Source organism: Psittacula echo, assembly GCF_963264785.1.
Source record: "Psittacula echo genome assembly, chromosome: 4".
Classification (NCBI taxonomy): Eukaryota; Metazoa; Chordata; class Aves; order Psittaciformes; family Psittacidae; genus Psittacula; species Psittacula echo.
The window spans coordinates 46,934,980-46,949,455 of NC_137738.1; the positions used below are offsets into that span (position 1 = coordinate 46,934,980).

Consider the following 14,476-nt stretch of genomic DNA (forward strand, 5'->3'; position numbering starts at 1 on the left):
GGCCAACAAATCAGGTGACATCCCATGGGTAGGTCTGTTACATGGTTACTGCAAAATTTCCTGTCTTCTTCAGCTCGGAGTGACCAGGGAGCTGAAACATAAATTTGATAGATAGATAGATAGATAGATAGATAGATAGATAGACTGACTAAAAAAAGAACTCATAAATAAATGAATAAATATCTTAGCATGGCAAGCAAGCAATCTTGTGCGACAAATTTACAGGATAAAGCAATATTGCCATACATTGTTTGGGAATTAGTGTCTAAAAATAAAAAAAAGGACCTTTTCCATGCTGGTTTTCTTCATAATTAGTTCCAAACTTCAGAGTGACCACAGCTGCCAAGCAAGAACAATTGCAGATGCTTGATTTAGAGTAACTCATATGTTTCTTAGCTAAATTAAAAGAAAGCAAACCAGGCATTTTGGGAACTGCTGAAAGGGGAACTGGAATGTTTAACAATTACTTCCTCATGAGACATGCCCACGAGAGAGATGCTCTTTAGTCATGGAACTGCTCTCCTAAGGATGAGAGGGATCATGCTTTCCTCCCTCTGCTTACTGATGCACCTGCTTCAGGAGAACATAGCTAGTAAGTAATGGCTTTCTGCTCTTTTCCTGTGTAGGGTGGGGGACTATGGGTCTGTTACTGAATCTGTGGATGAGTCAAGAAATCTCTGTATCTTTCAGCGGTTTCAAAATTCCAGTCATTTCCAAATCAGTCTGTTATTTTGTCTTTCAAGGCTCTGAAATGCAGATAAAACAAACATGTTGAGAATTAAAATTATTCGTATTTGTATTACCAGTTTCAGTTCAACTACTACAAGTCATACCTGATTCTGTTATATGCCAGGGATAAAGATGCAGTCATATGGGTCATGAAACAAAGAAAAAACATTAGGATTTGGGTACTTTAAAGAGATTGTTAACTGATTTTGCCATTAGTAACCATCAGTTTGAAAACAGATTATCTTTGAAATTGTCAGACAGCTTTTTCTTGTAGTGCAGACTGGAAAAGCAGTGAATCTCAGGTTATTTTTTACTAGGCAAGAGCTGATAAACACAGCTGCGGCAATACAGCTATAATCCCTGCAGGTTAATGCTGAAATGTGGAGGAAAGAGCACTTAACTTTAGCTACTGATGGGGTTCCTTACTGCAGGCTTTGTGAACTGATCTGAAGGGCTTATTTCCTGGGATGTCCATCAGGCATCTTTCACAGTAATAAAATCACTGGGAAAAATGAGGAAATATTAAAAAGCAAAAACTCCACAAAACCAAACCAGATAAAATTGCCCTTTTCATATTACTAATTGTGTTTGTTCTGTAACTATTAGATCTGGTCACTGTGATTTTGACAGTTTTGAACATGCCACAAAGCCAAATAAGCCAAATAAGTAGTAATACCTGCTGCTTTAGGTACAAAGGCTCATGTCTGTAACAAATGTGATACATTATCATTCCTCATTTATTATTTGCAGCAATTTTAGTTTTGGAAAACCAAGACCTGCAAGATTCAATTAAGCCGCAGAAGGTAGAGTTTCATTCTTTAAACTTCAACAACACTTTGCATTGGCAGCCTGGGAGGGCCAGAGATGCAAGAGACACAGTCTACTTTGTGCAGTATAAAGTGTAAGTACAGGGGGAACTCCAGCCTCCTGCTGGGCTGGGGCACATCCATGCTTGACACATCAAAGGGATTTCCCAGGTGTCACGAGATATTCTCCTCATACTGGAGAGAACATCCCATGACCTGGGGGATGTCCACATCCTGCTTGGCTGCCAGCTCTCGGTTGTTGCTGCTCTTATCAACAGCCCATAAGGTGCAGATGAATGGACCAAGGCAGGCAGGGAACAAGCACCTCCAGCAATATGCTCTGCATCCTCATTGCAGCAGAGTTGCAGAAAAATGTAGTTTGCAGAGGACTTCTGGAAGTCACTGGGTCCAACTGCCTTTCTGAAGCAGATCTAGCTAGGTCAGGTACTTCTGCAATAGGACATTTAAGCTATTTTGGTGGCCCACCTTACCAACAGCAGTGCCACATGGTCCCTCACGTGGCAGACTTGAGGCAGTGCTAGAGACTTGTCCTCACAAGAGGTACATTCCTGTCCCTGGCTACCATGGTGGGCACCAGAAATCACTATTGCCTTTGAGAAGCTGGCTGGTGGAAACTGGGATTCTGCCCATCACTGAGCACACTGGTTAAGCCAAAGCGGTCCCCTCTCCAGTGGGGCAAGTGTGCAATGCCTTCCCACAGGGCTGGTGACCCATATCTCTGATTTAGGCTTCTTTTAGAAAAGACAGACACCAGTAGCTCCCAAACACCCCTGAAATCAGTCTTCCCTGTCATCAAATTGAAGGGAGTTAGTTTCCACAGGAGAAGGCTTGTCAGTACTGCCAAGTTAAAACAGACAGTTAAAAATCTGTGTGGACCCAGTCAGCGATAGCTATAGCTTACATCCTTCCTCTTCTTTCTCCATAGGTATGGGCAGAGCACATGGCAAAACAAAGCTGACTGCTGGGGGATTCAAAACCATGTTTGTGACCTAACAAATGAGACCTCTGACGTCCAAGAACCTTACTATGGCAGAGTGAAAGCTGCATTGGCTGGCGTCTATTCCAACTGGAGCCTCAGCTGCAGATTCACTCCCTGGAGAGAAAGTGAGTGCAATCATACGGGTCTCTGAGAAAGTAACTGGATTTTCTGTGGCATGGAATATATAATTTCTGTTCACGATTTGTAAACATGAGTAATCCTTTTCTAGCCACAAAGCAGTACCCAAAGAAGTTGCGAGTCAACAGCTCTTCAGTGAAGTGTTGTGATAAACACTTGAAAGCCAACAAATTATGGATAAGTAGCCACTTATCAATAATTAGGGGATCAGCAGTGCTTGGCTCCCTTTAACCTACCCTCTTCCTCATGGAACTACACAAATTCTCTTCAGCCATTTCTGAGCTGCTAGAAGAACTGGACACAAGATGGAAAAGAAGGAAATATTCTCTACTTCAAGGGAAAACAAAGAAGAGAACTGAGAGCTGTGTGGCCACCATTCTCACATTTATGTGTTTCCTGACTGCCGTGTATTTAGAAAGGACACGCACAAAACTTTTCGTTAGTACAGTCATAGTATGCCATAGTATGTTAGAAATTGGAGGACTGTTAAAATACTGAATAGTACCAGCATACTTACCAGTAAGTTCCCCATGAATTAACCAGTTTTCCCTCACTGGTCAGTGCAAAATTGAATTGTGAATGTCAATGCACTTCACAGCCCTGAAGTGCAAACTACCTTAAGCCTGCTGTACAGATGGCTCAAGGGGCAGGGGAGAAAATCAGGGCAAAGAATCCAAAGCATTTTCCTTGACCAGCCTGCAGTCAGCAACGTGCAGCATTAAGAGATTTCAAAAAGTTTGGCTCAAAGAGAGATTTAAAACACGGGAAACTTCACCCCCAAAATAGCCCAAGCAACAATCACCAAGAAGTAAGGACTTTGACAGTGAATACGGCATAATACATTGTTGATAAACAAAGGCAGTAAGTTGTTGAATATATTCAAATTGTGTCCTGTGAAACATTATTAATAAACTATAACTGTGTTCATAGCTTTGGTTTTTCATCTTAGCTGTGATAGGACCTCCAACGATAGCTGTGGTTCACAGCAGCAAATCCATAACACTAAAGCTCCAGGCTCCACGCTCTCCTTATAAAAGGAAGAGAGGCAGCAAGATACCAATGACAAATTATTATGATCTGTTATATCAAGTCTTCATAATTAACAACTTGCTAGACAAGGTAAGTGCATATTCAAATATGAACCCTTTACCATTGAAAAGCCAGGAAAGTATGAGCACACTATTCTTGTTTTACAGCTGAAATAGTCTTCTGAGATAGTGAGAACATTGATGACTGTGCAAATATTTAAAACCAAAGTAGATTATTTTTCAGGAATTGAATTTGATTGATTTGAGTTGTAATTCCTCCCTTTATTTTTTTCCCTCAACTTAGTATTTCATACTCTAAGACATAGATTAAAACACTGGGACAGGAGGGGAATTTTCTTTAAAAATAATCAATAAATTGCTAATGCTATTGACATTGTGCAAGTTCATGTACTGCTCTGCATCCTCTATTCTTATCAAACTTTACTCACAACACACTTGCTAGGGAAATGTGCTTGACTGGCTGTTTTTACTCTGCTCTGTCTGAAGCAACACAAGGTCCTGGTGTATGAAGGAAAACACAAGGTTATTAAGATAGAAGATTTGAGGCCTGGAGTCAGCTACTGCATCATGGCTAAAACGTATGTGCCAATGCTGGACCGCAGCAGTGCCTACAGCAGCAGGCAGTGCACCATGCTGCAGTGACAAAACTAACACCTCTGCGACAGGTAAGTGGTTCATCACCAGCTGAAACTGGAGGTGACTCTGGGAGTCAAGAGTTCTCTCTCACCAAAGGCAGTTTCCCTCGAAAATGAGAAAGAAAAGTGTAGCATAAAAACTGCCATCTCGTATGACAATATTAGCCAGAGTTCTTATGTCATCTCGGCTAGTTTCACGCCCAGTAAGAATGATATGGCCAAGGAGATTAGAGGAATGGTGTGGATAATTATTTGTGTGCTGGCATGGTCCTCAGAAATGCCTCCTGCTTCCCTTTCTTTAAACAGTTATACACAGTATTGCTTTCACTGGTTTCTACTGCTGTCAAGTAATAATTAACTAGGAAAACGAGTGCCTTCATGCCTTATTAAAGTGCAATTCTCATGCAAGCTCTTCAATCCTGTTCAGGAATTGTTCTGACGTATTTAATTTGGATGAGGCTATCCTCTCTTTTTATGGCCATTCTTGCAGCGTGATGTGTTTAAAAATAAATCAGTTATCAAATTTCATGAGTTTCCATGGGCCAAATGCAAGAGCTAGCTCAACTGGCTGGTCTGAAAAATCTGTTTCTTTACTTACCTGTGTCACTGGGCTGTCTTCATGTACCATATGCCCAGCAGAGAGATTTACTATCAATTCTGCCTTCCAGATACTAAGGCACAGGGTATATAAAGACCTAAGTCAAAGCTGACTTCAGTGTCATTTGCCTTAGCAAGCTGAGATTTGGGTCCTTCCTAGGGGTGATGGAGAAAAACTGGAGCAGCATTAAGGTTTGAACCTGTATTTCTATTCTCAATTCAGTATTCTAATTATCATAGATTTTCTTCCTTCTGCTTCATAATATGATGCACAATGTTGGTCTCTCTTGATACTTGTTCAGTGGGTTTAGGCTAAGGAGAGAGTCAGTTTCTAGATGATACTCCTGCATTTTTGCTTGCTTTCCCAGTTCTGTAAAATGCTGAAAGCTCAGGTTAGAGCTGGTACAGGAGGTATAGGAGAGATGCAGGCAAATGGCATGTGTTGCATTTTTGGTTAAATTGAATGCTGTCCAGTTTAAATATGTGCATTCCAGCAGCAATTCTCCTTCTCTTTCCAGATACAAGCGTAACAGCAGAAGATGCCTCCCATCACAGATTCAGCTGTAAATCAACATCTGTAGTCCATGCCCGGAATACATACTTGGCTCCTTTTTAAACAAACTTTTGCTGCATAAAAGGATTTGATTCATCACAATCATTTTACGCTACAAAAAGGCCAAGTTTTTTTGTATGCCCTATATTACAATTTACATAGTATGCATTTGCATTTACAAAAGAAACAGTTTTGCAATATTAAGAAAAATATTCAAAAAGCAGTTGTGAAAGTATTCTGAAGATTGTTCCTGGAGATTTTCTGTTCTAAGCCTTGGAATCAAAATACAATTTATAAAATATAAGTTTCAGATATTTTATTTCTTCTAGAACAAAGGTGGCAACAAAAGATGAAAAAAGTGTCTTTTCTTTAAAATGAGAACTGTACAGTACAGGAGTATATCCCATGCTCACAATGTCTTCATAGTACCCTCAACATAACTGATAGTGACACCAATATGTGATTAGGCAGGAGCTCATTTAAACTGAAAAAGAAAAGATAAACGCTTTTAGTCAGTGACAGGAAGTTAAAGGGAAGAGACCTATATTTCAGTAAATGATGAACAAATGCTGGCCATCATTTGTGATTTCTAGTAGTCTTCATCTCACAAGGGAAAAGAATTCTTGGGCAAGGTCTAGGTAGGTACCCACTAAGCCACACCAGGATGAAGAGGTGAAGTGGCTTTTTCAGATTTGCAAGGTCCATAAGTAATGAGAATCTTAATACTTAACCACATTCTTTTATTGCAAATTAAATGAAGGGAAGTGGGAGTGAGCAAAGAGGGCAAAGCAAGCCCTGGGAAAACAAGGAGCCCCTTGCTACATAATCCACATTTCCCTTAATTAACATGCACAAAGGTGGATCAGTTCAGTGTAAGTAACAGACTTGGAGTTCACTTAAGCCACATCCAAAGCATTTTTCATAGTCTGTCACTAACACCTCACTTGGAGGCAGCGCTGCTGAGAGCTGCATCAGGATGCTGGCAGTAGGCGTTTGCGAGGAGGTTCTGCTTCAGTAAGTGAATGCTGGTCAGCCTTTACCAAAACAAAAGAGGGCTTTACATATTAAATATTTCCACCACCTGATTGTAACACATGACATGTTTGAATGACTAGGTTTGCAGGTGTCTAGATGTGTGCACATACCTAGTCCTTAAACCCAGGTTGCTTTAACCACGCTTCCCTTTTTTGCTTCTTTCCCATTTTTTCCAGCTGTTTTACCCATCCCATATCCCACAGTTTCTTAATTTAGATCAGGGTTTTTTTGGAAGCAGGGCTTATTAAATCTCTGTATAGTACCTAGTGCTATGACAAGTCTTAGATCCAGCACTGCTCTGCCACCCCTCTTGCACTGGACAGAACCACAATAAAATAATCCATGCAAAATATTAAGAAATAGCCTTATATTTCAGCAGTAATGACTTCAGCCGCTTGTGGGTTATCACAGCCTGAAAACATTATCTGTAGTAATTCGAGTTCTTTCTCAAATTCACTTCTTTCCTAAAGGGCAGTTCATGTTGCTGTTGTTACACAATGATGGAGTTTAAAGTAACATCTACTCACCCTAGTCAGAGAACAGACTCTGACAATGCCAGGTACTGTACCTATGTCAGATGCAGAGGATGAAACTGGTTAGGGTTCTCAGATCTTATAGAAGACATGGAAAAAAAAAAAAGAAGAAAAAAGAAGAAGCAGAGCCATAGGAGTACCTGAAGTGTTCAGACCTGGCTAGAAGGACAGCAGCTGCCATGCTATGGATCTAGAGAGAAGCTGGAAACCTGAAAGTTTTTCAATTTGATAAAATTATAAAAAATGTGTAGCATGTATACTAGGAAAAACAATAAAAGGTCTGAAGAAGTCTCACACTGTTATGTTTGCTAATCAGATTTCACATCTTCAGCAACAATGCAGGCTTACAGAAAGCAGCACAAGACTTGCAGGAACAATGCACTTCCATTCTGATGGTACCAGGATTCATCATTACCAATCATGATGTTCTTCAAAAGCTAATTTTCTCTTCCCATTTGAAATGCATATTTCCTTTCAGCTCTGCTCTGACATGTAATTTTACTGAGGGAGGGTTTGGTAAAATGACTGGTGGTGTATTTTTTTCTCTGCATCAGCAGTAGTGGCATGCTCCACTGGGCTTGCAAGATGGGGCTCCTGAAGGGAGAGGTACTTCTTTGTAGCATATACTGGCTGGGTGGTCTGCACCCACAGCTTCTAGATAGCCCTAGTAATGCTGTAGCTTTTGAAAACAGCTTCTCTGTGCCTTAGCCTGCATGCTGCACAGCTGCTTAAGTGTCCATGAGGGTGGAACGGAGGAAGAGCTCTCCAAACTACAGCTAGGGCTTTTCTGCAAGCAAGTTATTTTGGAAATACCTGGAAAAGTGAGCTTCAGCCCTCCTTCACCTTCTTCCCGTGGACACAATGAGACTATCTGCTGTGGGTCCACCCCTCCAGAGCTGCCTGGGCTAGCACAGGGCTCCTCAGTGGTTGGCGCACATGAACACCACTCAGTGCAGGACACCCTTACAGTGTTGGCTTGACTCCTTCTGGCCATAAGTTTGCAAGACCCAGCTGAAAACACCCTTTTCTTGTTTTTTCAGTTACAGAGAAGGCATTTTCTAACAAAATGCCAAATGCCAGTTTTTGGGTTTGATTCAGGAAAGAGAGAAATAGATGCAGGCTTCTAGGGCTATTGCATAGAGTGGGGAAGATCAAGCAGTGTAACGGAAGTGGGACTTGTGCAACCTATTTGTTAAGCCCTCACCTGCCACCTCACTGGGGGATACCTGCAGTCATGGGCAGGGCCTGTTGCAATTGCCTCATCTGGCCAGACTCCATATCCCATCTGGCCAGCCGAGGGTCCTGCCAATGAGAAATAGGTATTATATCTTTTAGAGTTCGCAGTTTCTGACCTTTGCTTGAAGTGGACCCCATCCCACAAGGGCCTACCTTTCTTTCTTTCATGACAGTGGCCAAGCATTTTCTTATCTGTAGGATGGCATAAGAGCTTATCTCCCACTGTAGATGGCTTTAACTTCCCATTCCACTGGCACTCAGAAGAGCAGTATTCAGCTACCAGAAATTCAAGAACAAGGCTCTGGTAAAGCTGATGGAACAACAGCAATGGACCAGATGCTCCAGCCTTATGAATTAGAAGATTATGCATAGCCAGCTGTACCATATAAATGCTCAGTTTTATATGATGCCATGATCCTCAGTGTTTATCATATGGTCTAGCATCTGGCCAGTCCTGTTCGTATCTCCCATATATCTGCTCTAATCAGGTGTGGACTTGAGGTTTATTTACTTGCATGACTTGATCGCAGCTAAGAACTGCTCTCATGGCCGAGGGATGGGGTGCTGTTGTGAATTGACATTACTTCTGCCACAGATCTATCAGACATTATCAAATATTCCAAACTGCAGGGAATTAATTGAAAATAGATGAGGGTATCTATGGATTTTCTATGGATTTCAATTTTTGCTACAAAAATCAAAGATACTAATGTGTAAAATCTGTCTAGTAATACAGAAGAAAGACTAAAATAAAATCCAAAGTCCTGAGACTACTTCACCACAAAGGACGCAGGACACAAAACAAAGGTACTTCTGCAGAGAAGCGGAGGGAAAGAAATTACACCGGTGTTCATCATCACAAAAGTTACAGTCTGCTTTGCAACTTCCTTTCAGAATCTTTTATAAAATGCTTCCAAGGGAGAATAAAATAAAATATATATATATATATATATATATATATATATATAAAATTCAATTCCCCAAATGATTAAATCAAGGGAAGTGAAGAGACTGCAGAAACTGAAAGTGATCTCAGTTTGGTACTGCTTGATAGCATGTTTATTCTGAATATCTTCTTGAAGCTGATTCACCTGTGGAAATAATGCTCCATTCTGATAAATATCACAAAAAAGTATGCCAAAACTACAGAAGAAGATTAAATAAGTTGAATTCTTTCAGCTGCACAACAAGATGTATCATAATCATAGAATCATAGAATAGTCAGGGTTGGAAAGGACCTTAAGATCATCTAGTTCCAACTCCCCTGCCATGGGCAGGGACACCTCACACTAAACCATGTCACCCAAGGCCTCATCCAACCTGGCCTTGAACACCGCCAAGGATGGAGCATTCACAACCTCCATGGGCAACCCATTCCAGTGCCTCACCACCCTCACGGTAAAGAATTTCTTCCTTAGATCCAATCTAAACTTCCCCTGTTTATGTTTTAACCCTTTACCCCTTGTCCTATCACTACAGTCCCTAGTGAAGACTCCCTCTCCAGCATCTTTGTAGGCCCCCTTCACATACTGGAAGGCTGCTATGAGGTCTCCACGCAGCCTTCTCTTCTCCAGACTGAACAGCCCCAACTTTCTCAGCCTATCTTCATACAGGAGGTGCTCCAGTCCCCTGATCATCCTCGTGGCCCTCCTCTGGACTTGTTCCAACAGTTCCATGTCCTTTTTATGTTGAGGACACCAGAACTGCACACAATACTTCAAGTGAGCTCTCACGAGAGCAGAGTAGAGGGGCAGGATCACCTCCTTCGACCTGCTGGTCACGCTCCTCTTGATGCAGCCCAGGATACGGTTGGCTTTCTGGGCTGCGAGTGCACACTGAAGACAGCTCATGTTCATTTTCTCATCGACCAACACCCCCAAGTCCTTCTCCGCAGGGCTGCTCTGAATCTCTTCTCTGCCCAACCTGTAGCTGTGCCTGGGATTGCTCTGACCCAGGTGTAGGACCTTGCACTTGTCACGGTTAAACTTCATAAGGTTGGCATCAGCCCACCTCACAAGCATTTCAAGGTCCCTCTGGATGGCATCCCTTCCCTCCGGCGTATCAACCAAACCACACAGCTTGGTGTCATCAGCAAACTTGCTGAGGGCGCACTCAATCCCACTGTCCATGTCACTGACAAAGATGTTGAACAAGACCGGTCCCAACACCGATCCCTGAGGGACACCACTTGTTACTGGTCTCCAGCTGGACGTAGAGCCATTGACCACAACTCTCTGCATGCAGCCATCCAGCCAGTTCTTTATCCGCTGAGTGTTCCATCTATCAAATTGATGTCTCTGCACTTTAGAGACAAGACCATCCCTGAATGCACAAGGCCATCATCTCCTGCCAATTTGCTCTTTGAAGTTGTTTTCCACAAAAAGATAGATTTCTATGTCATTGTGTCTAGATAGATATCTATCTAAACACAATGACATAAAGTGCAATGTACTTTGTGTCCTCAAGTTTTGAAACAGAAGAGGCTGGGGTCAAGCAGAAGCAGTGGGAATAGCTGAGGAGGATTCTCCAAAGCAAGAAATCCAGCTGAGAGACACAGGAAGATCTGTTATTGTATATATTCCAGGCATGTGCCTCCTTGCTTTGTAAGCTGTGCTACCACCTCAAAAATGAAGCAGAGCCACAATCAAGCAAGAGATGTGCACTCCTTTAATGTGGGCAAACACAGTACCTGTGATGCATTGGAATAAAACTGGCCAAAATGGCTTAGGCTGGGAAAGAATTTTTTCCCTATTTTTTGTACATGCTGTATATTAAAGACAGCGCTCGTATTACCAGCAACCATCTAAAGAAACATTATGTTGTTCATTTTACCGTGACTGACCATTACAACAAAAACAATCCTGCTACTTCCAGATAAAGTAGGAAAAGTAACATTTTAGAGATAGGCCATCAACATGACCAAAGGAAAGAGCTGTGTATTGGTGATCTCAACACCTTGTAAACTGTGGCCAGATATATGACCTCTCAATGTCCAATGGTAGCCAGTCATACTATGAGGTAAGGTGGCAAAATGAGCCAAACAGGGAGGGCAAACTGAAAAGCAGAGAGCTTCAGTAGATTTTCCATAAGCCCCAGCACTACAAGTGAATAGGATCTATAAAAACACTTCCCAGACAAATATTTCTAATGAAAAATTGGAATTTTACTGAGAAAAAAACCTCACACTTATCAAAATATCTTTCATAACATTATGGGTTTCAAGGAAAAAAAGCAAACCCAAAACAACTTTCTTTTCTCTGTGGTGAAAAATCTGTGTCCTTCATTTTCCATGCTGTAAGATATCCAATGCTATGTCTAAATTTCCTAGAGTAGGACAGGAATGGAAATTTTCCTTGACAGCTCTGATCAACTTTTATCCAACACATCCAGTCAGAACTCGTATTCCAATTACTGTTATTTCTCTGAAAGCTGAATAATTCAGTAACCCTCCTGGAAAGCAGCATACACCCATGATCCAAGGCAGAAGGTAAGAAAGATGTTGCTCTACACAGCCTTCAGTCCTAAGAGGGATAGCCACATCAGAAGTTGAGGTTGCGTCGATCACATTCTGCTTCTTATTAATTACACCCCTGTGATTTCAGTAACAGATACTGATGTATCAGTATCACATTGACATAAACCCAAAGAATCTCCCCCACCTTGGGTCAGGCCTCTTCCCTGCTGCAGGCGTTCCTGCAAATTTCAAAAAATGTCTCAAATTTCACAGACTTTCACAAATTTCCTGCAAATTTCACATTTCCTTGCTGCACTGGCTAGGAAAAAAGAAAACAACAGAAACTTCTGCTATATAATCATGGAGGTTCAGACAGCTTACTGAGATTTCCATGTAGCAAACTGAGTATTAACTACCCACTCTGCATTTCATTCTATCTGCTGAATAGTGCAAAACAGGGTGTACCTCTATGAATAATAATTATTAAAATAATCTGTTTAGTGTTTACAATCCAAATGTCACTGCCAATGAAATTAATTTCTAATGTGTTTCAAAACTTGACCAACCAGTGGGCCAAAAGAATGGAGTGGAAGTTATGACACCTTTGTTACCTGGTTGGCAACCTGCAAGCAGGTACCACAGAACACAGAACTAGCTGTTTGTGTTAATGAATGTACTGTATCAATAGTAATATTCATACTGTATCAGTAGTAATATTTCTGAAGTGTAAACTGGTTCTGAGGCATGCAACAAATTCAAGTAGGTTTTTTTGTTCCTGAAACAGGTCTGCTTTTATTTTCTCAGAAAAGATAGATACATTTCTACACAGTGTTTCTCTACAGATGCAAAAAACTGAAGCTGCAAAGAACAACAGCAAAATCCCAAATCCCAAGGCAACCCTTTCTAAATAAATCAGGGAACTACAGAGTCTGACTGAATCACACATAGGATTATACTGACATATTGTGGCAAGAGAGTAGTAATGCAACGCCTTGATTGCTTTGTAACTATCTGCTACTATCCCACCCTCCCCCGTTGAGGAGCAGAGAGAAGTCTCAGTCCCAGACTGAGGACAGGGACAAGTAACCTGAGAAAATATATAAGCAGGGCCTCATCACTGGCTCCTTCCATTGCTTCCAACTACTGCTTCCAATAAGGAACAACTGAGTAATTTCCACATCTTAGTATAACGAAAAGCCTCATCTGGTTAGGGAGAGAGAGAGCACAGAGCTACATCTGTGCTTTTGGAGGCCTCCAACCTCTAGGCTTTCAGCCATCCAGAAAGGTCTTTGTTTTACAAAAAATGATCCCATGATAGTGACTCAGATGAATAATCTTTCCCATATCACTAATGCTTTGGGAAAAAGAAATCAGAGGAAAACGAGCATGCAGACAAAGTAATTCCCAGAACTGTGGCAATGAATAAGCTATCTGGACTGAAAGTCCCCTTGGCCAAGGTGACAGGCAGGCAGGCAGGACATCGCCAGCCTGCAGAGAGAATTGCAGTTTTAAAAATTTCAGCCATTTCAGAAAAGACAGCTATGAAATATACTGTGAGCGTGGTCACTGTGTACCTCTTTCGCTATGTAATTTGGTCACTGACTGGAACCCCTCCTTTCTCTTCTCAGCAAATGCCCTAAGCCTTTCATAATAAAATATTGCCAGCTCCCTCTAGTGATGCCTGGTACTAATTTTCCCTCTTGTATGGACTTACAGAGTCACAAGAACTAGCGCCAGAGAGCTACAACTCATCCTATCCAGAGAACAGCTGTGGAAAGGTTTCTTTTCATTTCCAGGTTTTTTTATGCTTTTCTTTAAAAGGTGATGTGAACTGAGGTTCACCAACCACAGTTCCATCAGTTGCACAAGCTGGAAGACTTCCGCAGAATTACTTGGTGCACCTTATTTTTGGGCTATGAGAAAAGTTTGAAGCATGGAGCTCCACAAAGACCACAGTCATCTAATGCAGCAAGCCAGCTGGCAGAGCTCATGTTTCCTAAGGTAAATGGAAACGTTCCCGTGAAGAACAAAGTATTCAGAGACTATTGACGCCAAACTATTCCAAACTATTCCAGTGGGAATTAGTCATCTAAATACCCCTAGTTTGAGAGTGCCTTAAAAACTTTAATGTATTTATCTTTGCAGTATCCACATGAAATTGGGAAGAGCTCTAATCTGGTCTATAAAGATCTTCAGAGGTGTCTGTAACAATATAGAGACATTCAATCACCTTTGGGCAATTTCCTAAGATTACTTAGAAAGATCATAGGCAGTGCAGGGAGCTGGACCTTGTTTTCTCTGAGGACCTTAAATACTAGACTGTTGTGACACTGGCTATCACTCAAAACCAATTACCAAACTAATACATGAATGCCAAAATTGAATGTAAGTATTCCTTTGCAATAAATATAATGATGGAGTTAACATCACAGTCAACATGTCAGCCTAAATTATAGGTGCCAAGCCATTTTAAGGAGAAATAACCATTTTGGCAGCATTTCAAAAGATGTGGGAAGTTACAGAATGGCTGGCTTGGCAGCATGATGTTCCTTTCTCTGTGTCCATCCTACAATGACTAAAGATGGACCCCTTATTTTGCTACGAGGAAGAAAACACTAAAAAAGCAGCAAGATGTTTTCACTAAACAAAAAAAAAGTCTGTTCTCTTCTTCAGCAGAAAATGCCACTCATTTACTTCTAAGGCCAGCAAAA

General features: G+C 41.4%; 1 protein-coding gene across 1 annotated transcript; it reads left to right on the forward strand.

Moving 5' to 3' along the window:
- Positions 1-495: 495 nt before the first annotated feature.
- Positions 496-4,364, forward strand: IL22RA2 (interleukin 22 receptor subunit alpha 2; the record flags this gene model as incomplete). The annotated part of the gene is made up of 5 exons (XM_080615303.1): positions 496-592; positions 1,480-1,630; positions 2,482-2,660; positions 3,623-3,792; positions 4,209-4,364. The coding sequence occupies 5 exons, from the start codon at positions 496-498 to the stop codon at positions 4,362-4,364; spliced, it is 753 nt and encodes a 250-aa protein (XP_080471429.1).
- Positions 4,365-14,476: the final 10,112 nt, after the last annotated feature.